General features: G+C 33.4%; 1 protein-coding gene across 2 annotated transcripts; it reads right to left on the reverse strand.

Moving 5' to 3' along the window:
• Positions 1-1,977: 1,977 nt before the first annotated feature.
• Positions 1,978-25,352, reverse strand: LOC111506282 (zinc finger protein kipf). 2 transcript variants are annotated; one of them, XM_074172657.1, is made up of 5 exons: positions 25,146-25,352; positions 21,993-22,776; positions 18,041-18,256; positions 16,516-16,706; positions 1,978-2,314 (listed from the first exon to the last, which is right to left on the reverse strand). In XM_074172657.1, the coding sequence occupies exons 1-5, from the start codon at positions 25,284-25,286 to the stop codon at positions 2,291-2,293; spliced, it is 1,356 nt and encodes a 451-aa protein (XP_074028758.1). In that variant the 5' UTR covers positions 25,287-25,352; the 3' UTR covers positions 1,978-2,290. The 2 variants fall into 2 exon arrangements, with proteins under 2 accessions (XP_074028758.1, XP_023017077.2); XM_023161309.2 differs by lacking the exon at positions 1,978-2,314 and adding an exon at positions 12,386-12,757.
• Positions 25,353-25,447: the final 95 nt, after the last annotated feature.

Raw genomic sequence — 25,447 nt, forward strand, 5'->3', positions numbered from 1 at the left:
CGCTGACCACCAAACAGTAACCGTGGTCTATTTGTGGTGGGTTTACGCCTTTTAGAAGTGCCTGGGTAGCTCATTAATATCCAACCACTGTGCTGAACGTCTTCTGTTATCGGCAGAGGACCCACTTTTCATCACACGTGACGATAGTAAAAAAAGGATTAATGAAATGAATAAAAACACTTTTGTCTAATTACTTATACGACCGGTTTCGAGTTGACCCCATTTTCAAGTTTTAAGCCTCGTGCCCACTAGCAATTAAATTTGCCTAGAGTACTCTCACAAGTCACTTGCAATACGTGTAAACAGCATCGCTAGAGAAAGTTTGCTGAAAGTTTACTCTCGGGCCAAGTACTTGCCGACTTGTTAGAGCTTGTAGTTTACACGGCTAATCTAATCAAATTACTTTGCACTTTATTATTTCGAGACTGTTCCGAAATATTTGCAGCAAGTTGTGAGATTTTGTGAACTATTTTAAACTTTTATTTTTTTTTTTTTCGAATCTGAATTAAAATTCTGATTTTTTTCACAAAAATGAAGGAACGACGTGTTTGGAATAGAGAAGAAACTCTTCTGCTAATTGAAAATTTTTAACTGTACCCAGAAATATGGAATGTACCTACATTGCAAAGATTTTAAAATTAGAGTAAAAAAAAGGCGCATTTCAAAAATTAGCAGAACTATTCAACACATCTGAACATGAAATTCAGCGCAAACTACATAACTTGAGAATACAACTAAATCAGGAGTGGAGAAAATTTCAAAAGAAAAAGAGTGGACAGGGGACAAATGAATTGTATAAAAGCTCTTCTGGTGGAATGGCTTCTCGCATTTTGGTATCTTTTTTATATATTTTTTCTTTCACCAAAAAATCAAAATCTTCCGCAGACATACGTAAAAAATATTTCAACTGCTGAGGATCTTCCGTTCTCAATTCAGAGAGCAGCTTCTCATGTATGCCTAACGTAGATCTTTGCTGAATCCATTTTCTGATCCAAATTTTTCTACGCTTTTTGTCATTTTCCTTTTCCTTTATTTGTTTTCCAACTGAATATATGTTACAACAGCAGCAGCCACTTGCTGAGACGACATTTTTCTGGAAGTGTGTGTACACGTTACTCAAGCCAACGAACTTGCTAGAGTAATTTACCGCAATAAATTTCAAAACAATTAGACTACAGTGTAGACACGCCGACAAGTACTTGGTGAAAAAACTTTCGCAAGTTATTTGCAAGTAGACACGAGGCTTTGTAATGGGGTCAAACCCGAAACCGGTCTTATAAATGAAATCTACCAGTGGTAATTAGACAAAAGTGATTTTATTCATTTCATTAAAGTGATCATGAATTACCATAAAATAAACAAGTCATCAATTGCACATAAAAAAATGATTGTTTTGACCTCAGACCTCAAAACGTGACAATTTCTGTCGATGGTTTAAATCATGGGACATCCACTTTTCGAGCTTTGCGACCTTTCCAATATATTTTAAACCTTCAAAAACCGCATGGGAGGTGACGGCCAGTTCTGTTCTTCTGCCATTCCATGTACCATTTGTGATGGGTCAATATCCACCAGGCTCCTCAAATCCTCGTCCTGGATTACTATAGTTCGACCACTTTGGGGCTTATCTTCGAGGCTAAAATCTCCGGAAGGAAATTTTGCGAACCAACGCCAAACAGTGCGTTCATTAACACTATCATTGCCAAATACCTGGTCAATTTTTGGAGTTGTTTCGGCAGCGCTTTGGTTCAATTTGAATTCGTAGAGAAAAATTGGCCTGAAAATGGCTTAACGACATCTTATAGCAATAAGCTGAATAGAGGCAATAAATAAAATTTTTGAAAAAAAATAACAACATTAATGTATAGTAGGTATAGAATACAAAATTCACTATCGATCAGTATATTTTTTGGTTTGTCAACATGAATAAATATGAAAAGTAAACATACTTTTTTACAAAAATCTCGTTGTATGAACAAGTTACATAATATTAGAACTGAAGAACAGTTTCATAATTGTATGTATAATTTAAGTACATGTTATTGAAAGACTTTGGTAATAACAAATTATAACAAAAAATATCGATAGTCTGAACCTACCTTTACAATTTTTCTATAACATTTATTGAGTATGCTTGTTTTTCTTTTTATCCCAATATTCTTGACTTTGCATCTCACTGAGCCTTGACATAGTTCTTTCAAGAGCAAACATTTCTTCATCTCCAGTGAAAATATTTGCTGCTAAGTCTTGATCCCCCATTTTCAAATCATCCATTAGCATTCTATTTTCATCACTCATTTCTTTCGGCCCATCTCTAGGAATAAAAAATAATTGTTTAATGGGAACTTCTGCCGTAACTATAACTTTGGTTTTGTTGTCATATAAGGCATCTATAAGAATTATGAATCGTCTAGCTTCTAAACGCATTTTAATGAGATCTATTCTTGGAACATCCCTGATGATTATCGTGTGAAAAAATTGAGTCAAGTGCAAATAGTCGTTAGCGCCAAGCGGTCTGGAGCACAGCTCTTCAAAAGACGACTCCAAGACTCCTCCCAAACTTTTCCAAAACTGACATTTCTTCCTAGAATCGTAAAAGTCTTACTACGAACTATATAATTTTCTTTTGAAATAAGCACTTTAAAAATCTGACTGACAGTATCTATTGCAAATTTACATTTTTCAAAATAATTTGTTTTGGTTCCAATACTTCTCAAACGATAATCTATGCAAGAATCTAAAGACGCAACTTCACAGTGGTTCTTAAGAATACCTATAAATGGAATAAAGTTTGAACGTTGCAAACCATTTTTATACAGGTCTTGAGGAGACCTATTACTTGTAGCAACGTCCACAACTGCATTATCAAACGAGTGAATAGCCTCTTCAATATCATTGCATCAGCAATATCAGTCACTTGGAACTCATTAAAGCATATAAGCCAGGATTTCTGAATAATCTTTTCAGCGACAGGTGGTATCGGTTTTACTTTGAGTGTAATCAACAACTTCTTGCTTCACTTCATGCATTTTCTTATATACTTCTACCATAAAGGCATTGAAGTACACCCTCGTTTTTCTTTGAATATTGCAACTATTATAAAAGAGATCCATCAGCATAGTTTTTCCCCCACCAACAGATCCGTAAATACACAAACCTTTGGGAGCAATTTGTTTTTTGATAAAAAACTTAGTGAAAATGTTTTTCTCAGTAGGTGTGTAGCCTTTGATGTTATCATATACATTTTGAAGCTGGTGAGCTATTTTCATCCTTGGACATAATTTTATTTTCTAAAATTCGTACTGGATCTTCTGTTAAAATCTCGTGCTAGACCTTCATCGAATAATTGGGTGCAGAGGAATTTAATGTAATATAAAGTTCATAAAATAGAATTTTCCTAAGTGAATTTAATTTTGCCATATTTATTCTGCACCTTGAATTTATTTTTCTATTGTAACCATTATAATTATCGTTTACATAATTTGGCAATGTTAAAGTGTATTAGGATTCACACGTCAAAAGGTAAGACCTCGTTAGTCCTTAGCTCGCACAAGTTTCCCAACTTCTGAGAGTTATCATTCGTATAGGGGCGACAGCTGATTAACGGAAAAAAAGATTTCTTTTAAACATATTTTTAAATCAACAATTTGCGCCATCTTTTCCATTTTCCACGACACAGTCTAATAAATATTTATTGGGATATGGAACTACAAAAACACATGGCATCAAAGCGGACAAAACTTTTGAATCAACCTAATACATGTCTATTCATACTGCAAAAAGCTATGTAGTGACAATTGTGAGAAGTATGCACAAAAAAGAATATTACTATTGTATATCACAGGTAACAAAAATGAAAGAAATCTACTATTCATTTCACTTTATTCTCATGAGAATTCTCAAACCAAGAAAAAATAGTTCAATTACTTTACATTCACTATTACAGATCAGGTATATACAAACTATAATATAATGACATTTAAAACATTTTAGGAAAAAGGTAAGTTGATAAACAAAAAACTGATAATGGTGGGCTGATGATTACAAACAATTTTCAAAAACATTCAAGAGTTGTAAGAATCCTGAAAAATTATATTTCAAAATGGTAGAAATTAGGAACTTATAGTAAATATTTGGATGATTTATTAAAAAATTGGAGCAAAAGTAACATTGGATAAACCGACTAATTAAATACAAATGCGATAAATATAAAAACATAGTTTCAGCCTGAGTGCAATTGATGAAACTTGCTATCTTTCAGAATTTCACAGCTGATGGCAGTTAAAATCAGTGTTGTACCGAAACATGTTTCCACAAGTGTTCAGTTTCGGCATGAAACGAACCTCTGCATATGCCTCCGCATGTTTTTAAACGGAGTTACAACGAAGTTTTGTTTATGAAAGAGCATGCCTTTCTGTGTTGCAGAACTGCCAAATTTTTGTTGAGTCTAGTCACTAACTAGTAGTGTTTATAAATTTTGAGAAAACTAAATATATGAAAAACTTTCGATTATTGAATTTATTCATAGTCTGACTAATTATATAGTTTAAATTTTACGCAAAGGTCAACCTTTGCACTTCCTCTTCTGCTGAATGTGGTTCTGTTACAACACTGGTTAAAATAATCTTGGTACCTCTAAAGTATTGCAAGCATCTTTAACTTTCCACTTCTCTATGAACATTAAAAAAGCTGAATCCAAAACAAGGTTAATCTTCAAAAAAATACTTTTTTGATAAATGTCATTTTGGAAATTGAATCTTGAGATCCTAAAAGCAATAGTAGTTTGAATATCCACTATTTTATACACTGCCAGCCACTTTCAATCACAAACATTGTAATCTACATTCAAATAAATGAAAAATTTTCTCGAGGGTTATGTCCCGATGCACTTCAGTTAAAATATGTGCAAATCCACAAGTTTCAAAATATTGTTGAACAGACTTGAGAGAGTTGATAAAATCCAGAGATAGAAAACATATTTTGAGCTGAAAAAACTCAATTTCAAAACCCAAATTTCAAGAGTTACGTGAAACAGGAGCTCCGATTTATACTCGGTTTAATTGGTTAGTGCATTTATTCACTGTAAAACTCTGTAAATGCAGCCTATCCTTCAACTGTTTAATTGTTTTTATGCACTGAGGAAAATAATCTATATTATCTCGTGTTCATGTTTCAATATTCACTTTTTCATCTCATGTTTTCTTCTGCATCCATACTTGCTAACTGATCTACTAGAAAGCAGACTATTATTAACAAAATAAAAAATCTGATAAAAAGAAAAAGAGTGATAATCATATCACAATGCCTGTGTAGAATGATATGAACTGCAAACCACATCTACAACATAAAACTGGATATTGAACAATGGTAAATTTTTTTGTGGGGGAAAATCAGTTTTTATCGACCTTCTTTGGATACTGAAATTTAGTTATTTTGAAAATTACCAGACGAACATGAAACTAATAAATTTTCATTACATGATCACAAGGTTGAATCTATAAGAAGTACTAATGAAATCAATTATGTCATCTAAAATGGTCAGTAAACATTTGGCAATTAATTCATTCACAAAATCTACTTTCCATGTCCATCTCAATTAGATTTTTTCAGTTGTTTTAATATAAACACAATTGATGACGCTACTCTAAAAGTGACAATTTTTGAATAATTACCAAAAATGGCTTTAAATACATTTTTTTCATATAATGTTATATATTTACATGCACTTTTCGTATGGATACAACCAAAACTCCAAGAGGCTGACTTAACATTCAACAATAATTTAAGACCATAACTATTCATTTCAATCAACCAAAAGTGTCCTTAAAATTCAGAAAGTCATTTGAAAAACCTGAAATCGCAAACTAATATATCCCAACAACTTTACAAATACATATTCATTCACTCACTTAACAATAAAACATTCCTGCAACCTGGACAATATAAACCTGGACGATAAAAAAATAGATGCCGAAATGCAGACAGAGGAGGAAGAGGTACAGAGGGTGGCCGGAGCACTTTTTCGTGAATACGACGGTGGTGTGTGGGATCTTGGTGAAGGCCAGTGACTCGGCGGATATCACTATCCTCATAGGAAAAGAAGCCCTAAACGAGAAATATTTAAATTGAATGAAGGAAAGATACATAGAACTTGGGGGGATTGTGGAAACAATGGAAGATGAAGAAGTGGAGTACATTATAAATGAGACAAACACAAAAACGAACAAGGGAGGAGACACGGTCAAAACCAAATATATATTCGTGGCAAAATATGAAGGCCCAGATAATTGGGAGGGGCTATACAACACTATGAGGAGATTAAGGGATGCAGCGGAGAGACAGGGAAGAGAAATACTTCATCTGGCGACACCAGAGGGAGTGAACAGAGAAATTGTAAGGAAGATCATCGAAAGTGCTTTCATCGGTGAGTACGTATATATGGTGAGGGTGGTATATAATGTCCTCTATCACCATCAAGAACTACGGGGGGATAGGAAGAGGATAAATAAAGACTCCGAGGTTGTTGTGATTCACTACGGTTAGCAGACATATGCGGAGTTGGTAAAAGAGGTGAAGGAAAAGATGAGGGGGGCAGATCCCACTCTGAAGATAACCAGTGCAAGGAAAGCGGCCGGGGGACAGCTTCTCCTGGCGGTGGATGGAGGAGAGGCGGAAGGAAGGAAAAGCACAGGAATTATAATATCAGGAATGGACAGCACTACGACAGATGAAGAAATTATGTCAGCAGTGGCCAGAGAGATAAACGTGGACCCGGGAGAAGTAGAAATAAAGGCAGTTCACATGTACCTTTTTTATTTCTCAGCCCTGTCCAAAAATTACGACCAAGGTGTCATTCGATTCGTATTTTTGCCTAGAAAATTTAAGGAAAGGTCCAAAAATGCGCCGATAAAAATTACAAAAGTTATAAACAAGTGAGTGAAAAAAAAAATGGGGCTTTAGTTTTTTCTCAATATCTCGGAAAATTTTCAAAATTTTGGAAATTTGAAAAAGGATTTGAAAAGATCAATGAATTTGCGTAAAAAAAGTCCCGACTCCCGAAACTGTATCTCGATTATTTATGATTTTTACAGAGCCCTGAAAATAGAGCCAAAAGCGGGTAGTCTGGCTTCCGCGCGCCTTTCGTCGTCTCATGGCTAAAAACTAATTAATAAATTTTTTTTTACAGTTATTGTTAATACATTTATTATAAACAAATACATTGTTCATAAGCAATTCGAAAAATTTTTTTGCATTATGTTAATGGAAAAAAATCATGATTTTTAGAAAAAAAATGGTTTCTTAAAAAAATTAAGAAACCGTTTCTTAAAAAAATTAAGAAACCGTTTTTTTCTTAATCATAAATTCTATTGTTCTTCAAGGTTTTGAAACAACTTTTTTTTATTCTTTTTTAAATTGTTTATTTAAAAAAAAATTGTTATAAACAAATCTTTTTTTTAATACTTTGTTCTATAATAAAAGTAACGTGTGTTTTTTTTTTAATTCATTCTATTTTTTATAAAACTTTTAATATTGTGATACCTTGTGATACCTTCGCTTTTATAATTATAATAACTTTCAAACTATTGCAGTTATGATAAATATACTTCGTCTTTTTTGTTCATTATGAATTTATTAACAATTTAAGCTTTTTACTAAAGTTGTAGTCCTATTATTTATTTAATTATTGATCGTTATTTATAAAAAAAAAATTTTTTTAGTCTTTTCAACATAAACTTCGTGTCATGTTACAATAAATCATAGGACTTTATTACTGGCACTTTTAGTAGTTGTAGGATCATTAACATTCACTTATTGTCATATTTGTATGGAGTTTAAGGAAATTAAATGAAGCAATCAGTCATTCTGTTAATTTAATTTTAATGAGTTTACTCATTAACCTTCTTTAAATTTCCGATGCTCACAACTTTAGTAAAAGGCTTAAATTTTTAATAAATTCATAATGAACAAAAAAGACTTGAAGAATATTTGTCATAACTGCAATAGTTTAAAAGTTATAATTATAAAAGCGAAGGAGCGAATGAAGAAGACAAGTATCAAGGTATCACAATATTGAAAGTTTTATATAAAATAGAATGAATTTTAAAAAAACACACATAGTTACTTTTATTATAGAACAAAGTATTGAAAAAAATAAAATAAAAAATAATAATTTGTTTATAACATTTTTTTTTAAATAAACAATTAAAAAAAGAATTAAAAAATGTTTTTTCAAAACCTTAAAGAACAATAGAATTTATGATTTAAAAAAAAACGGTTCCTTAATTTTAATGTTTAGTTGCAAAAAAGGTTGTTAATTAACAAACGCATTTTTTAGCAACAAAAAAATTTTTTTAAGAAACCATTTTTTTTCTGAAAATCATGATTTTTTTCAATTAACATAATGCAAAAAAAATTTTCGAATTGCTTATAAACAATGTATTTGTTTATAATAAATTTATTAACAATAGCTGTAAAAAATGTTTAAAAAATATTATTATTTAGTTTTTAGCCATGAGACATTGAAACAATAAAAAATTGAAAAAAAAATGTAATGTATTTTTTATAAAATTATAATTTTCAATTGTTAATAAAAAAATTGAAAATAACATTTTTTTTATTTTGGCAACGGTAATCTATTTTTTTGCCTATTAAGGATAACTTCACCAAAGGAAAAAAATGCCAGGGTTTTAGTATAATAATTATAGGGATTTTTATATTAACTTTCAATTCAGAAAAAGTTATTAATTAACAAATTTATAATTAACGTTGAAATTGGGATAAAAATTTTTTGACTGCGGATTATTGTTTATTGATGTATCCCAACATTACATGAATTTTTTCATTCCTTAATATTTACATTTAATATGTTTAAATAATTTTTTTTGTTTTTATGTCAGAGTGACGAAAGGCGCGCGGAAGTCAGACTTCCCGCTTTTGGCTCTATTTTCAGGGCTCTGTAAAAATTATAAATAATCGAGATACAGTTTCGGGAGTCGGGACTTTTTTTACGCAAATTCACTGATCTTTTCAAATCTTTTTTCAAATTTCCAAAATTTTGATAATTTTCCGAGATATCAAGAAAAAACTAAAGCCCCATTTTTTTCCACCTAATTGTTTATAACTTTTGTAATTTTTATCGGCGCGTTTTCGGACCTTTCCTTAAACTTTCTTGGCAAAAATACGAATCGAATAACACCTTGGTCGTAATTTTTGGACAGGGCTGAAAAATGTCACCAAAAAGAGCTAAATCGAGTACATGTGAACCAGACTAATAAAGGGCATATGGAAATAGGCTGGATGCGGTGAAAGGTAGTGGAAAAGGTGGTCATACCCAGGTGTTTCAAGTGCCTTGATTTTGGTCACAGAGCGACGGAATGCAAAGGGGAAGACAGGACGCAGCAATGTGTAAAATGTGGGAAGGAGGGCCATAAGGCTAAAGAGTGTAGGGGAGTAGCGTACTGCTGGAAGTGCGATAAGGTTGGACATAGGCACGATCAGAATTGATTGAAGATCGAAGAAGGGCCCGGCTGGCGAGGAGGCAAGAACAATATTCAAATGGCTCTTAAGATCTTGCAGTAAAACAACGGATAGGAGGAGAGACGCACACCACTTACTTGTGAAGGCGGCAAGTGAACAGAAAATTGACATCATGCTGGTCCAGGAACCAAATGAAACACTGGTCAAAAAGAATACGGAATGGATTAAAGATCTAAATATGAACACAGCCGTCCTATACAGAAACAGAAACTGTGGCATCAAAGGTCACACAAGCGGAGTATGCTATACATGCCGGGACTTTGTAGATTGGTCGTTATACAACTGCTATATATCACCAAATATAACGCTACCTAAATATAAGACACACATAGATTCAATTATTCAGCATGCCAGATATAAGAGGAATGTCATAATTGCAGGAGATTTCAATGCAAAATCCAACCTCTGGAATGCGGGCTCTACGAATCCACGTGGGGAATACCTGGAGGAATGGATGAATACCTTGAATATGGTACTGCACAATGAAGGAACAACACCCACATTTGTTAGAGGCAACCAGAAATCGTTCATAGACCTCACATTTTCCTCACAGGGGATGGCGACGAAGGTGTCTGAATGGAAGCTATCCGTGGAAGAAAACATGAGTCTGCATAGGACAATAAGCTTAAATGTCAATTTAAGCGACAGACAAGATAAAGCAGTATGAAGCCCGGTAAGACATCTGAACAAGGCTGACTTCAAGACCACTCTAGAGCTTACAGAGGGTAACATAAATGACCTAGAGAGGCTTATTGGTAGAGTGAAAAATGCGCAAGAGGGTTAGTAGCATGAGGCAACCGGTGTGGTGGAACGAGGAGATTGCCGCACTAAGGGCAAGGTGCAATGGTTCCAGGAGAAATCTGAGTCGAGCTCGCGGAGGGCAACCACAACCCGATATCATAGAACGATTAGAGACGGAATATAAAGAAAATAGAAGAGAATTACGCAATGCCATTAAGAGATCCCAAAAAAAGCAATGGAATCTCCTATGTGATCGGCTGGAAGAGGACCCTTGGGGTCAAGGATATAAGATGGTGGTAAAGGGACTCAAACAGCCCAGGACACCGTATGTCCTAGAACAGGAAGCATGCATTGAGGTCATCGAAGAACTATTCCCGCCATACGATCAGGTCGAATTAGACGCGTATGAGATAACCGAGCTTCCACCACCTTTTACTCTGGAAGAACTGTTTGGAGCTGCTGACAGGATAAAGCCCCAAAAGGCGCCAGGCCCAGGTGGCATACTCCCGGAAGCCGTGAAGATGGCCGTGGGTCAAATCCCTAACCCGATTCTGGGGGTTCTGAACCAGTTGCTGATAGAGCAAAAATTTCTCTCCGACTGGAAAAAAGCCAATGTGGTCCTTATACCTCAGAGTATAGGTACAGTTTATAGGCTAATATGTCTTCTAAATGGATTTGGAAAGTTGTACGAATACATGATCAAGAACAGACTGGAAATAGAGCTGGAAAGGAAAGGAGGCATATCAGAGGAGCAGTACGGTTTTAGAGCCAACAGGTCGGTTGTGACAGCGATGAACCAAGTTATATCAAGAGCGACGCAAGGTAACACTACGTGGGGGGCTGTCATATTGCTGGACGTCAAGAATGCATTTAATACTGCAAAATGGCATTTGATAATGAACAGATTGATAGATCTAGGGGTGAGTAACTATTTACTGGCAGTAATGAGCTCATATCTAAGTAACCGACTGAACCGACTAACCGACTGAAAAATGCGACACCTCTGAGCTCCAACCAACGGGGTTTCGCAGTTATCAATGGTACATTGGCAAATTCTATGTTGCTCGACACTCAAATTAAGGAGAGAAGAGCTGCTAGGAAAGACGTTCGATATGGTCAGAATTCTGGTTAGGACCTTAGATAAGCTGGGCATTGACCGAGGCACATCCACGACAATTAGGTCTGGTGACGAATATATATTGGACATACGTGTCCGACGTGGTGACCTGCCTGTCCAATTTCAAATACTTGGGACACCAGGTCGGTGGCGGCGGGTTGCTGAAGTCGTCACTTGTCAACCTGCCGCTCTAACTGATAACCTGAAAATTGCTCAGTCTTGATGAATTACATCATGAGTTTGCGGGGACGACTTTGCTGGCTGCGGACCGCCTTATTAAAAACTGCGTGCAGGCTTGCCTTCACCTCAATATGCATACCTCGGACCTATGTGTGAAAATTCGTCATATGGGCTTAGGCCTGGGTTTATCTGTCGATGAACGAACAATTTCTTCATGCATTCCAGAGCGGAACAGATATCAGAAACCTTATGCAGCCCAAGGCTTTCGGAGGTTGGAGTTGGTTTGGTCGGGTTCTTTGCATTTTTTCAATGAAATTTCAGTATGTATAAATGATTCCTGCATTTGTAGGCCTCCTAGGAGTAGCTGCCGTGTGAAAGGCAGTTACTTTGTCCTTCATTTGTACCCTTGGGTACTCTGAAAGCCTTGGTAGTTTGTCTGAACATTCCTTTTCAGATATTGGCTCACAGTTGCCTTTTAGTTTTGCATTTCTACTCAAACTCTCGTGTTGAGCAGATCTTCAATGTTGTAAATCTCTTTATCATCTTCTCCTACTTGGAGGACAACCAGTTGTAACGGACGTTTATGTTGAGTTGGAAAGTGGAGTTAGGAATTCAAATTATTTCATATGGAAGAAATACACTGTGTGACAATGCATAAACTACCTCCAATAAGTTGGGATATATTAGTTGGCATAGTGTTGTCAAGAATTTCAAATCAACATTAGAAAACATATTTTTGAATATTAATAATACATAGGTAGTATACTCGTAGTTGCATATTTATCAGTCATTACGTAAAAAGACAATAAATGGTAAAGCAAGTAAAATTATCTACTTCAAATCTCGAAGCACCCGCACTCATCCTTATTGACAATACTTATATAAATCACAATTCATTAAAAAATCTACTAGCAAGGAAAGACATAACCTTCACGTGAATCCCGGCAAAAATTCAGGATTGAACACTCCTGCGAGGAAGATTGGTTTGACTTCCACAGATGTTCCTTTGTCGATTTTTTCTGTTGTTTCCGGCTTTGAGGAGTGTGTCTTTTTGTGCGTCTTCAGAGCAGAGCTCTGACGGAAGGCCTGTCCGCATTCATCACAAATAAACGGTTTTTCGCCAGTATGAATTCGCTGGTGAGATGTAAGATCGTTGGATTGGGAGAACGCTTTGTCACAAAACTAGAATATAATTCATCAATTAATTACACATGTTATTCATACACTGCTTTACAAAGTTAATGAATAAATTAATAAGTCAATTCTCATTCATAAAATGACACTATTTGATATGAAAATGTCACTACTCCTGCTTGAACAAGTTCAAAGTGACCTCAAAAATTTCAAGTAGAATGGAAAGATTGTAATATCTCATTTGTACTATCAGTTATAATGTCCGGATATTATAATGTCCATTAGATAGATAACATTATTCTTAAAGAAATATTCATTAGTGAATTTCTTGATCATCATATCTCTGAGATACTATCAACATAACACCTTTACGGCTCCAGAGGTGTCAACAAGTTGATCCCTATCAGATGCTGGAAACTTCAACTCTGTCACATTCAGAGAGTGACATTCCAAAGGGTTTCATACTTGCTCTTTCTAATATTGCATACTACATACATATCTGAAATATTGACTGTTTTTGCAAATGATACCATCCATCATTCTGAGACAAAAAAACATACAAATAAGCTTGCCGAAAATATACGAAAATTAAAAAGATGAGATGACTCAATTCAAATAATTACATAGAACAATATCCGGGCTAGAGGTAGAATGGAAACGGAAGTCTTCTACCACGGCAGACATCATAAGTGGTATGTGCATTGACTATGATGACGAAAATTAACCTGTATAAATATCAACTTATATTTTTATCAGCATCTGGACCCCTTCAAGACAGTCATTACCAAAAAACTTGATTGTGTAATATTTTTTTGTTAATAGCATTCATTTGGGCTGTAAAAATTTCTTCTAAGCCCATGAAATTAGTTCATTTCAAATACAGTAATAATTTGTTTTCTTTACCAATATATTTCGTTTTTATTAATAATTTCCGCTGTCAATTAATATGTTATCAGATTTTTAATCTGAGAGAAGAAAAAGATTTGACTATTAAAGATCCTAGAACTGACATATTCAAATGAATTAGTTAAAATGGTCCTATAACTTAGTTGAAACGATAATTTCAAGAAATGAAAAATAAACAACGCTTGTGAAAAGAAAAAGTATAGTTACAAAAATTTGTGAAAAATCTACTCATTGTGACCTGAATTGAAAGTGAATCAATAAATGGGTTGAAATATAAATAAAATTTCAATAACATACAAACAATGAAAAACAAAAAAAATTCATCATCCGAAGACGATTGTGGATACATGTGGAGTACCTAGCTAGGTTTGAAATCTATTTTTAAGGTTTCATTTAGCTTGCCCTATTTTTTTTTGTTTGAGTCAAATTTAGTAACTGGTATTTGACCCTCCTCCTGTTGACACATTGATCTGATATTTGGCCGCAACTACAAAATGGTGGATTACATATTGTTTCACAACTACCTCAATAGGAGTATCAAATGACAGACTTGACTATTAGAATAGTAGTACGCTTTGAAAATTATACAAATTCAAGATGGATGTAGCTACAAAATGGCGGATTACATATTTTTTACAACTACCTTATGGCTATCAAATGATAGGGCTTGACTAGTAGAATAGTAGTACACTCAGAAAAAGATGCAAATTCAAGATGGCCGCAGCTACAAAATTACGGATTGTTATAAAAAAAATAATTTGTAAAATCTTAACTAAATTAAAGATAATAAATTCAATAAATACATAATACAATATAAAAAAGCAATACAATAATATAGTGATAAAAATCACAGTACAATTTTGTCATGGAGAAAAATGAATAAAAAAGTTTGTAAAATCTTAAACTAAACTAAAGATAATAAATACATATCACAATAATAATGATATGATATATAGTATAAAAAGAAAGCAATATAATGATGAAATAGTATAGAATATTCAAAGGAAATGTTTCAGGAAATAATGTGACTCAGTTCAATTTTGATGGTATATGTGGAGCTGCTAAAGATATCAACCTGTTGATACATATTTCCATTTCTGAGCATTCGAGTGACAGGAAAAAAAAACCATAATTTGTGGAGTGGAACGGTATTTTAAATGTTTCGGTACTAGCTCTGGTCTGTCTGTTGACATTCAAATTAATTAAAGATAAAATCTCCCCACAGTTGATGTTGCCAGTTGAAATTTTGCTTAAAAAACATACATCTAAAATAATTCTTCTATTCTTTAAAGCTAATAGATTCATCTCATCTCTAATGTTGTTGTATGCATATTCTCCCCTTCTTAGACCTAACTTGTATGCACAGATCCTCAGGAGAGTGTTTTGTACAGCTTCAATTTGGTATATGTGTATTTCATAATATGGGCACCAAATTATTGAAGCGTGCTCCAATAATAACTTAATAAATATAATAACTTGAGAGTGTTCAAACTGAATTCCTTACATGATCTATTGATGAAGCCCAACATATTGAGTGATTTAGCTATAATATACTCATTATGAGATTTGAAGTTCAATTCACGATCGAACATAATTCCAAAGTCCTTTATTACTGATTTCCTATTAATTGGTATATTATTGATACTGTAGTCATGTGAAACAGGGTGAATAATTCTAGAAAATGTTTGGCAGAAACATTTGGATATATTCAAATTCGTTTGATTCATAACACACCATACATAAAATTGTGACAAATCTTCTTGCAAGAGTGAGACATCGCTTGTAGAAGAAATTAATTTGAATATTTTTACGTCATCAGCGAAAATCAGTACCTCACTATGTTTAATACTAAATACTAATACTAATACTTGGTAATACTGAGGCACTAAATGAACTAAACAGAATAAGAAGAACTGAGTAACAAAATTGGAACAAAAATTGGAAAAAAAAATATGTGGAACATTTTTATTGGAAAAAAAATAATGATGTAGACAATGTTCTGAATACTAAAAAATAATTCGGAGGGTCCTAAGTAGTAGTCATCACACCATTCTCCTCAGCAATATATGTCATTGATCAGATGAAAATTAATAAAATTGTTGGGCATAGTATTTATATATTTACTCACGTTACGCTAAGCACAACGATTTTAATATTTTTATCTGATCAATACCGTAGATTGATGAGGAGAGTGGTGAGATGACTGCTACCTAGGACCTTCCGAATTATTTTTTAGTTTTCAGTACATTATATACATCATTATATTTTTTTCAATAAAACTGAACATTTTTTTTTATTCATTTTATTTTATACCATTTTTTTTCATTTTTGTTTGTATATTACTGCATTGAAATTAATTTTCAACTCATGTATCAATTCATTTCCATCTAAGGTCACAATATTTTTTTTTTTAGAAATTAGCATTGTTACATACATTTCGACATCAACAATAATAATATAAATTTATTTCCATATGATGATTACATAGAAAACAAGTCATATAAATTGTGAAATACAATAAAAAGCTAGTTACACAGTAAAAGGATAAAAATTCAGAAGTTATACAAGTAAGTGATACTCAGGTACAATATGCTTATAACTTCTATACAGAGAGGGAAAAATTTGGAAAATGACATGTTTGAGTCTACTCTTGAACTGAGTGAAAACTTGACAATATTTTATTTCATCAGGAACGGTACTGAAGAGACGGCACCCATTAAAAATACAATTTCTTTGATAGAGAGTTGTTGTATGTTATTTGGATTGTAGATCATCTTTTCATATTTTCAATATCATTTTTACTTCATCTATTGTTTCATTCCATTTCTCTACTCTTAGCTTTAAAATCTGTTATTTATATCTGACAATGGAAGTTCGAACCAACATTGCACAATAATTACCTTGCACTTATACGGTTTCTCTCCAGTATGTGTACGTTTATGGCGAGCAAGGATACCGGACCGGGAGAATTTCATCTTGCATGTATCACATTCATATGGCTTTTCACCAGAATGTATGCGTTTGTGTTTGGTAAGAGAGCTGGAGGTGGTGAATCCATGATTGCAAACCTGGCAGACAAAGGGACGGGCACCTATATACACAAATAAAACTACAAATAAGGAACAATTTGAAAAAATTGTGAAATGCATGACGTTTCATATTTTTTCAACTCAAGAAATGAATTTTAATGTTTCTATTAATAAAAACCAAAACCTAAGAATTTCATATAACTCAATATAAAATCAGTCTCAAAGGAGAAATTTTCAATCCTAATAGCAACAACAGATTTGATCCAATATATCTTTGATGGCATAAACGAAGGGTACTAGGCAACTCGAATATTTTTCGATCTCATCAGAGTACTTGAAACAATAATTCCGAAATATTTCTTAAGTTTTTTTTGGGTTAAAACCTTCCACAATTTGAAAAATAAGCGAAGCTAATTCAATAGAGAATCTGCCAAAGTGTAATGAAGCGTAAACTGTAAATAGAAACTATAAATTTTAACAGAATACTTCTGTTTATACTGAAAAGGGTATATTTTTAGGAGAGAATATTTTTTGCCAAAACCTTCCTTTCAGAGAATACTTCTGATTTCATTAAAACATTTATTGAATAACAAATTCGAAATGGAGATCTCTTGGTGAGTTTCGATGTTGTGAGTTGATAAACTTTAAGAATTGTAAAAACGAAATTAGAAAATAATACTAATATAAAAAATAGAACAAAATTGAAAGTGGAAGTTATCTTGGAGATTTTGAATTGATGTACCTACCAATAAAACTTTTTTCAGATCGAAGGGGATTTTTAAACAAGAATATGGAATGGCAAGGAATGAAACACACATGGAGACTCATGAGAGTGGTCCAAAAATTTAGTGGAGATATGTTGACGATGTATTTGCTATCTGAGATCATAATCCAGATGACCTCAACTCTTTTTTTTTAATAAATAAATACAAGATAAACCAGAATAAAATTCTTGATAGAAAGAATTTCATTCCATTCCATTCCAAATATCAGTGTTTACGGAAATGAAAGTCATACTAATAGATAATGATAATCTCAATTTCAGATTATATTTTACACAAAAATTATTGCGGAAAACATCCAAAGTTAAAAATAATAAGGTTAATAAGAAAGTTCAAAATCTGATTCAAGAATTCAGAACTCACAAGTGGATACAAACATGTGAAGCCATACACGTGAAGAGAGGCAAAACCCATTGGAACGAATACACATTAAATAACGTTGTGTGGCTCACATGTGTGCCATGTGCAGTGAAAGTGTTGAAAATAATCAAAATTTTTGTGGTGAACTATTAGCAAGAATAGAACAAAAAAGAGTTCTTTCAAACCATAGAAGCTAATTCAAAAAAATATCTCTTAAGTAATACGTTATGAAAATAATATGAGGTGTTTTCAACCTGTATGTTTCCTAAGATGTGCAGATAATTCTCCTTTGCTGGCAAATCCGCTACCACACGTACTGCACAAGTGAGCTTTCACTCCGCTATGCCTGACAGTATGCTGCCTCAGATTACCCAGTTGGTTAAAACCCTTTCCACATGTAGAACATAAAAATGGCTTTTCTCCATTATGGGTTCTCATGTGGTCTTTCAGATTCGAAATTTGGTTGAATGCTGAAAAAGAGTTATTTTCAAATACAACATATTCTCTATACACATAATATCATGTAAGATGTCTCTAGAACTAGAATAATATTTCATTTGTGCCAAAACTTATAAAGGGCAGGAATAAAGATTTGCCATATGAAGCAAGTACTACAACCCACAGAAGTTATTCTTTGACAAGAACTTTTGAATATGGTATAGCTGGCAGGATATTTAGCATTTCAAGAAATATTTTTGAAAAGTTTGAACCTATGTATCACGTTTTATTATAAATTTTGATAAATATTACCTTCAGCTAAGCCATTCAGTAAAATGAATATCAACAAGAGCTCACTATATATAAAAACCTTTAGGAGTAGTATTCTACGTTCCTAGCAAAGAATCCTGACCTTCTTAATTGACCATATTGTTAGAAAATTGTTATTATACACCATCGGATTTTTCAATTTATAACTATATAATGACCTTTAGGTGTAGTATTATGTGGTCCTCGCAACGGACCCTGGTCGTTTTAATTGACCATATCGTTAGAAAATTGTTATTATACACATTCACTATCGGATATTCATGTCTCCTTTCTTTGCTACCCCTAATTTTCGATTGTACTGACAATTCCTATACAATTTTGTATGGTGTTTATGGAAATGAAGTTTTTTTAAGGACAAAACACAAGCACTACAGGAAAATCCTTAAGGCGCTTTAAGAGTGGTGCCTGTGCAAAAGTAGCGATTTACATTAGATTTGAATCTCTGGAGATTGAATCCATTTGGAAAAACGTTCTCAGGAGGGTTATTCCGCATAAACACAGTTCTCAAATTAAAGAGTTCATAAATAGTGAAGTTCGAGATGTACTGAGTTGAACTTTAAAACGATGAGCAGCCACAGTCCGTCACGTATTTCTGATATGTACCGCTCTTGATAGAATCAAATGTGCCAAGGTCACTTGAGCACTTTCCGTGAAAATATATATACAAGAGGGACAAATCTCCAACCTTTCTTCGATGTTCCAGCCCTCCAAATATTTAAGGATATGGTGGTTTACAGCTTTCTCCATGGTTTTTGATATCACTGATAGCAAAGCGACTGGTCTATAGTTATTTGGAAGATTTTTCTTGCCCTTTTTGGGAATAGGCTGAAAGCGAGCAATCTTCCAACAAGAAGTCCAACAAGAAAAGTCTTACAAAATACTGGTGCAAGTTCATTTGCGCACTTTTTAAGTACTCTTATTTATGAAGAAAGTAAATTTCATAGTGAAACTTGAAACTGTCAACTCTCCCAATGTTCCTACACAGTAAGATCTAGCAAATGCCTACTGAAAAAAACAACTATTTACCACGCTAATACCACGATGGATATTGAATTTTTTAATAGAAATGGCCACTACTTGATAGAAATCCATATCAAAACTTACTGATACAGTGAGACTCGTAGGGAAAATCTTAGAGTAAACAGTAATAAGTTTTTGAATATTGAATTATATACGACATACATTTCTGTGAGTTTCCTTACAGAAGAAATTTTTGATAGATGTTTCTTCTTGAACGATCCTTCAGACTAATTGCTTCCACATCTTAGGGTGCATTAATATTTTATACATTCAGATAGCACAAATAAGATTCGTCAATTTATCGCATATAAAAAACAGTATATTAAAAGACAATACGGATAATTAAATTTATATAATGATAATATTCAAAACAGTATTTAATAAAAATTGGAGCATTAAAACAAAAAAAAAGCTTCAAGAAAAGAAAATGCCTACAATAAAAGGTATAAGTGATCAAAGTATAGTGCTGGGTTTCTGCTTTTTCTAGAGCTATTTTATGTCCTTTTCCAGCTCAGTGGCAAGGTTGTGAGAGTTTATGATGGTTGTGTTATTTGCAAGTACAATGCAACCATGCGGATTCATATACGTAAAGATATCATTTAGATAAATTATAAATAAGAGAGGACCCAACACTGAGCCTTGAGGTTCTCCACAGTCAATTATCTCGAGATCTGATATATTATAAAAATCCAAGGAGATATATTGTTGTCTGTTTGACATATAGGGTTTAAAGAGAGAGGGCACCACCTCCTATTTCATATTTTTCCAATTCTCAAAGCAAAATAGAATGCGGTACACAGTAGAATGCTTTTCATCGACCTTTTTGGGTATTTGTTACCTTCCACAATCTGAAAAATATAAAAATTAGAATGGAGAACTTTATACATATATTTCAAAACTTCTTTGACATCTGTCGAAGAAGTAAAGAAATAAGATATCAAAAAAGGGATAACTGCGAATATATTAAAATTTCTTATCCATTTCTGAAGACGGAGGCAGATTTTGGCCTCCGAAACGTAAAAGATAAGTATTATTTCTTAATATTTTTTTGACAGGCAAAATTGTTAAATATGACAAGTTACTGATAAATAGAAGATTTTTCTTTGTGAAAAATACTTTGATTTTTACGCAGTAACTTATCGGGGTAAACTTGAAAGTCTGCCCTTCTACACTTGTATAAAGTTCTCCATTCTAATTTTTATATTTTTCAGATTGTGGAAGGTAACAAATACCCAAAAAAGGTCGATGAAAAACTGATTTTTTCCTCCACAAAAAATGACTTTCGTTGAATACAGTAGAATGCTTTACTCAAATCACACAGAGTAGTCACTGTATGTTTTCCTTCCTCAAAATCATTTACAATACAGTCAATAACTTTTTTAGAGCTCGTGTAGTTGAAGATGACTTTATGAAACTATATTGATTCAGATTAAATAAATTACTTTTCGAAAAATATTCACAGTTGATTTTTCTAAATAATTTCAATTTTTTTCCCAAGATAGGAAATATTGATATCGGTCTATATTTTTCAGTATCAACTACATCACGTTTCCTTAAGGTAGGAAGAACTCTAGCAATTTTCAATTCATCAGGAAACTAAACTTTCTCTATGTATGGGCTGTGCTTGGAATATTATTCCTACTAATTATTTGTCCTGCAGCAGAGAGCATTAGAATAGCCATGCTGGGTGAGATGTCACCTGTGAAGGTAAGTCTTTCTGAATGATGCCTCATCCTGGGTCAAAAGGATGAAGGTTCTGTTAGTGACACTCAGTGTCACTAACAGAACCTTCGAGATATCAGGTGCTCTCTTGTCGTAGAAAGCCTTGTCTCGGAAATGTGGGACTCTACCGTGATGGACCTCCTCTCCTTAGCTACTCGCGTGGGACTTTTAATGGGCCATGAAGTAACCAACAAAACCGACTCTGAATCTGCAGAGGAGATGTACGTCGACTAAATGACTCCAACTGTCCTTCTAGTCCACTCATTGAAGGGTAGATGCCTTCAGGTAGTGAGCAACACAAATTTGTGTTGCTTACGTACCTGACGAAAGTAGTCACAATCTGACCGCAGATCATGTCCTCACTAGATTAAGGAAAATGTTCCACAGACTGTAAACCTTGAAGGAAAGTATTCTTTACAAGTAAATTCAGACCCTGCCACCATTTCTTTTCCTGCCCTACCATTGAGATGAGGTTTTCAGCATTTGGCAGAGGTGCCCTCTTACCAGCTGACCTGATAGATCACTCATCAAATAAAGTAAGTGGCTTGGTTGAGAAGCTAGATTTATTTGGTTAGGTTTGAATAGCTATGAGCCGCAATAGACTGTCACAGGTTGCAGTGGAGAATCGGTTAAACCTACTCATTTTATACCAACCTACCTACTGATTATATTTCAGTAAGCAAGTGTTTTACATACCTTTACAACAAATATCACAAACATGTGGCTTTGCACCTGTATGGCCATTCATATGATTCCTAAGTTGCTCCTGTCTGTGAAAAGCCTTTTCACACATTGAACACTTATACTGCTTCTCAATAAAATGCATCGTTCTCAAGTGCCTATTTAGGTGGGCCATTTTGGTAAATTTTTTCTCACATACTTCACAACTGATCTTATATTCTTTCACGTGAGTTTTCAAATGTGAGTCGAGATCATCTCTGTGCATAAATAAAGACTCGCAACGAGAGCATGAATATACAACATCTTCTCTTTTGATATCCAAATCATCTTCCATATGATAAGTCCCATCATACTGTACGTTTTGTTCTTCCATTTTCATGGCATGAGCTATTTTGTGTCTTAAAAGTAAGTCATAACGACTGAATCTCTTTTGACAAATATCACACTCAAATTTTTTCACTTTGATTACTTCTTTTGAGGAAGATTCTTCATTAGGTTGGGTTTGTTCTTCTTCCTCGCTATCACTTCTATATGCATCGAAATCAAAGGAATCAAATTCATCCAGTATTGCCTCCTTAGAAGTTACTTTGCTCTCGATGACTTCGTCTTTTATTATTTCTTCTACATTATTACCATCCGTCTCTAACAGGTCATCCTCGTAAAAAATAGTACCTTTTTCTAGTCGTTCTTTCAAAATCTTGTCACTTCTTTCGCATTTCAGCTTAAAGAGATACATGTGGACTGTATTACTAACACAGGATGTGCAAATCTGTTCAGGTAAACCATCCCCAAGCGTTATCTGAAAAATTAAATATTGATATAAGGATACTACATTATTTGAGGAGGCATAAAAGATATTCCTGGCATTCAGTGGCAAACTGGCCGTAGGCACACCAGGCGAATGCCTGGTATACCTCCGCTGATTAGGCACCGCAAAATGATTGAAGGTTTGCAATGGGGTGGGAATAAAAGTGCGGGTTTAGCATAAAGATGCTGAAAAATTCAACACGTTCCCGAATATAATATGTAAGTGTGAAAACAGCAACAAAACAGCTAGAGTGAGTTTTTCGATAGATAGATGAGCTTTATTGTTTCATATATAATACTTTTTTATACATCTTGTCTTATTGCTGTACCACAGGGATCTAATTGTGGTCTACTTCTATTCAATTTATTTATTAATGATGTTAATATAGTATGCTTCTTGCATTTGCTGATGATATAACTATCCTTTATAGAGTTTACAAGTGCTAATAAACCACCTAACCATCTAAAATTCAATATTAATAATAATGAATTGTCAACATCCCAAGTAACCAAATTCCTTGTCATAAAGCTTCAGCCCCCGTACAGATTACTTATGTAATAAATTGAGCAAACTATATTTCACATTCATCACCTTGAAACAATTTTCACAGAAGCTATCTGGTCAACATGTATTATGCCTTATTATACAGCAGGATCAGTTGAAGTCTGAAGGAGAGCCACCAAAATATCATGAATTTTTATTATGCATAAAAGATTTATGAGATTAATCTTCGACCTCAGTTTCTCTGAAAGCTATAGAAATACTATACCTATAAAAGCTGTTAAAATATTTCCATTCTAATAAACACAAACTTAATGCAAACAAATGTAAACAAAAACGACACCTGAGGAGGTGAAAAGTTGCTTCCTGTTGAGTAGGTTTGTTAACAAAAACAAGAGTTAGAGAACTGAAAAGCTCTGGCTCTAGATCCGATATTATATTCAGTTGGGCCATTCAGTCGTCATCTATCTCTTCTGTAGATTCAGGGTCGGATTCTTCAGTTACTTCTCCACCTGGCAGGAATATTCGAACCTTCCCTGATATAGGATAGAATTGTGCTTATACTTCGAAAATACAAAGAACAAAAATATATGAATTTAATAAAAACATACGTTCTTTGAATATTTTGGGAACTACAAAAGTTGCCTTCTTTCTCAAATACTCAGAGAAAATTTCATAGAATGGTAAAAATGTCCGTTCGATATCTTACAAAATCGAACATAATATACTGGATGTTAAGAATTTCATATCAAGTCAAATACTCAATATCCAGTGTATGCAAAAACTGTCATTGTATTTCAAAAGATATTCAATTGACTTTTCATTTTCAAGAAAATTCTTCAAGGAATCTTCAATGAGACGGAATAAGTTTCCCAAATACATTTTCATTTAAAATTCATAATTTTTGGTTATTTGAGTGTATAGCAAAATTTGTAATAATAAGTGTTGATTAGTGACAAGTCAGATAAAACCCTGTATGAATTTCATGAAAACCATGTAACAATTCTAGGCAAATTTAGTGATTAGCCTTTATATTTGACTCGTTTTAGGAAGTCTTTTATTTCAACAGAATCAAAATCCAAAAATGCCAGGAATTATCAATGTGAAGCTATTCAACTGCAGAAAATGCATATATTCCTACTGGTATAACACCTTGCAGCAAAATTATGAATGGTATATCTAAAATAAGATTTTCATAGTTGAAAAATCGAACTTCTTCAGTAATAAATCATAATAAACGTTTTTATTTACTACAAATAACAATTACAAGATACATAAAATGAAGTAACAAATGGCATCGTATTTTTCTAGATTATAAAAATGATAGAATATTGATCTTCCTTGCGAAGGTATAATAGGACCTGTTGCGTTCAAAAGATAACTTATTCAAAATATTCAATAGAATTTTAGATAATTACATGTATTTGTATTTTGTAACATTATAGATGATAAAATTATCTGGAATCATTATACCAACTAAATTCTGAAGATAAACAATTCAACCACCTGTGTCACAATGGATTACTATAGGTTCCTCAAACCCTGATAAGTTTAGGTTGTGATGTGATACAAAATCAAAAAGCTAAAGGTTAAATAACTCGTCCCCGAACGCAATTTAAGTACTGGTATTACACTTAAACAACCTGACTGTTCATCTTTGTAGCAGTAAGGTACTGTAACACTAGAATTAGGTAGATTACTATATCTATTACTAAGAAATGCATGTTGTTAATCTATATAAGTTGTAAAATAATTTTTTAATAAAGTCCACAAATTTGCTTCATTCTTCTATAATACCGTTCAATTTACATGGAATGAGATATAAGGATTTAAATCTTTTAATAACTGCAATTTTTCACCTGAATTGCAGTACAGGCACTCATCATTTCCGAAATATGCAAAGAGATTCCTGAGCTCACTTCTGGTACAAATACTGATTGAAATTCTCCCTCTTCAGTTAAACATGCTCGACATATATTTCGAAGTTCGCATTCTTCCATTTTTTCAAAAAAAAAAACAAAAAACTTTTGACAATCAATGGAATTCCAGTGATTCTTGTTATTACAACAAATTTACATAGAACACAAAGAATATATTGGTGTTCTCTGACATGGAATACCATAGAGGAAAACACTCATCTGGCAGCACTAGGTTTGTTTTG

This window comes from Leptinotarsa decemlineata, unplaced genomic scaffold (genome assembly GCF_025532065.1).
Source record: "Leptinotarsa decemlineata unplaced genomic scaffold, Ldec_3_MD MMD2_tig00000133_RagTag_RagTag, whole genome shotgun sequence".
In the NCBI taxonomy this organism is placed as follows: domain Eukaryota; kingdom Metazoa; phylum Arthropoda; class Insecta; order Coleoptera; family Chrysomelidae; genus Leptinotarsa; species Leptinotarsa decemlineata.

Coding starts and splice junctions, on each gene's coding strand:
- LOC111506282 (XM_023161309.2), bottom strand. CDS start 25,286: ATGGAAGAATGCGAACTTCGAAATATATGTCGAGCATGTTTAACTGAA. Junction 22,777..25,145: donor GTGCCTGTACTGCAATTCAG/GTGAAAAATTGC, acceptor TTAATTTTTCAG/ATAACGCTTGGGGATGGTTT. Junction 12,758..16,515: donor AGAAACCGTATAAGTGCAAG/GTAATTATTGTG, acceptor ATTATATTCTAG/TTTTGTGACAAAGCGTTCTC.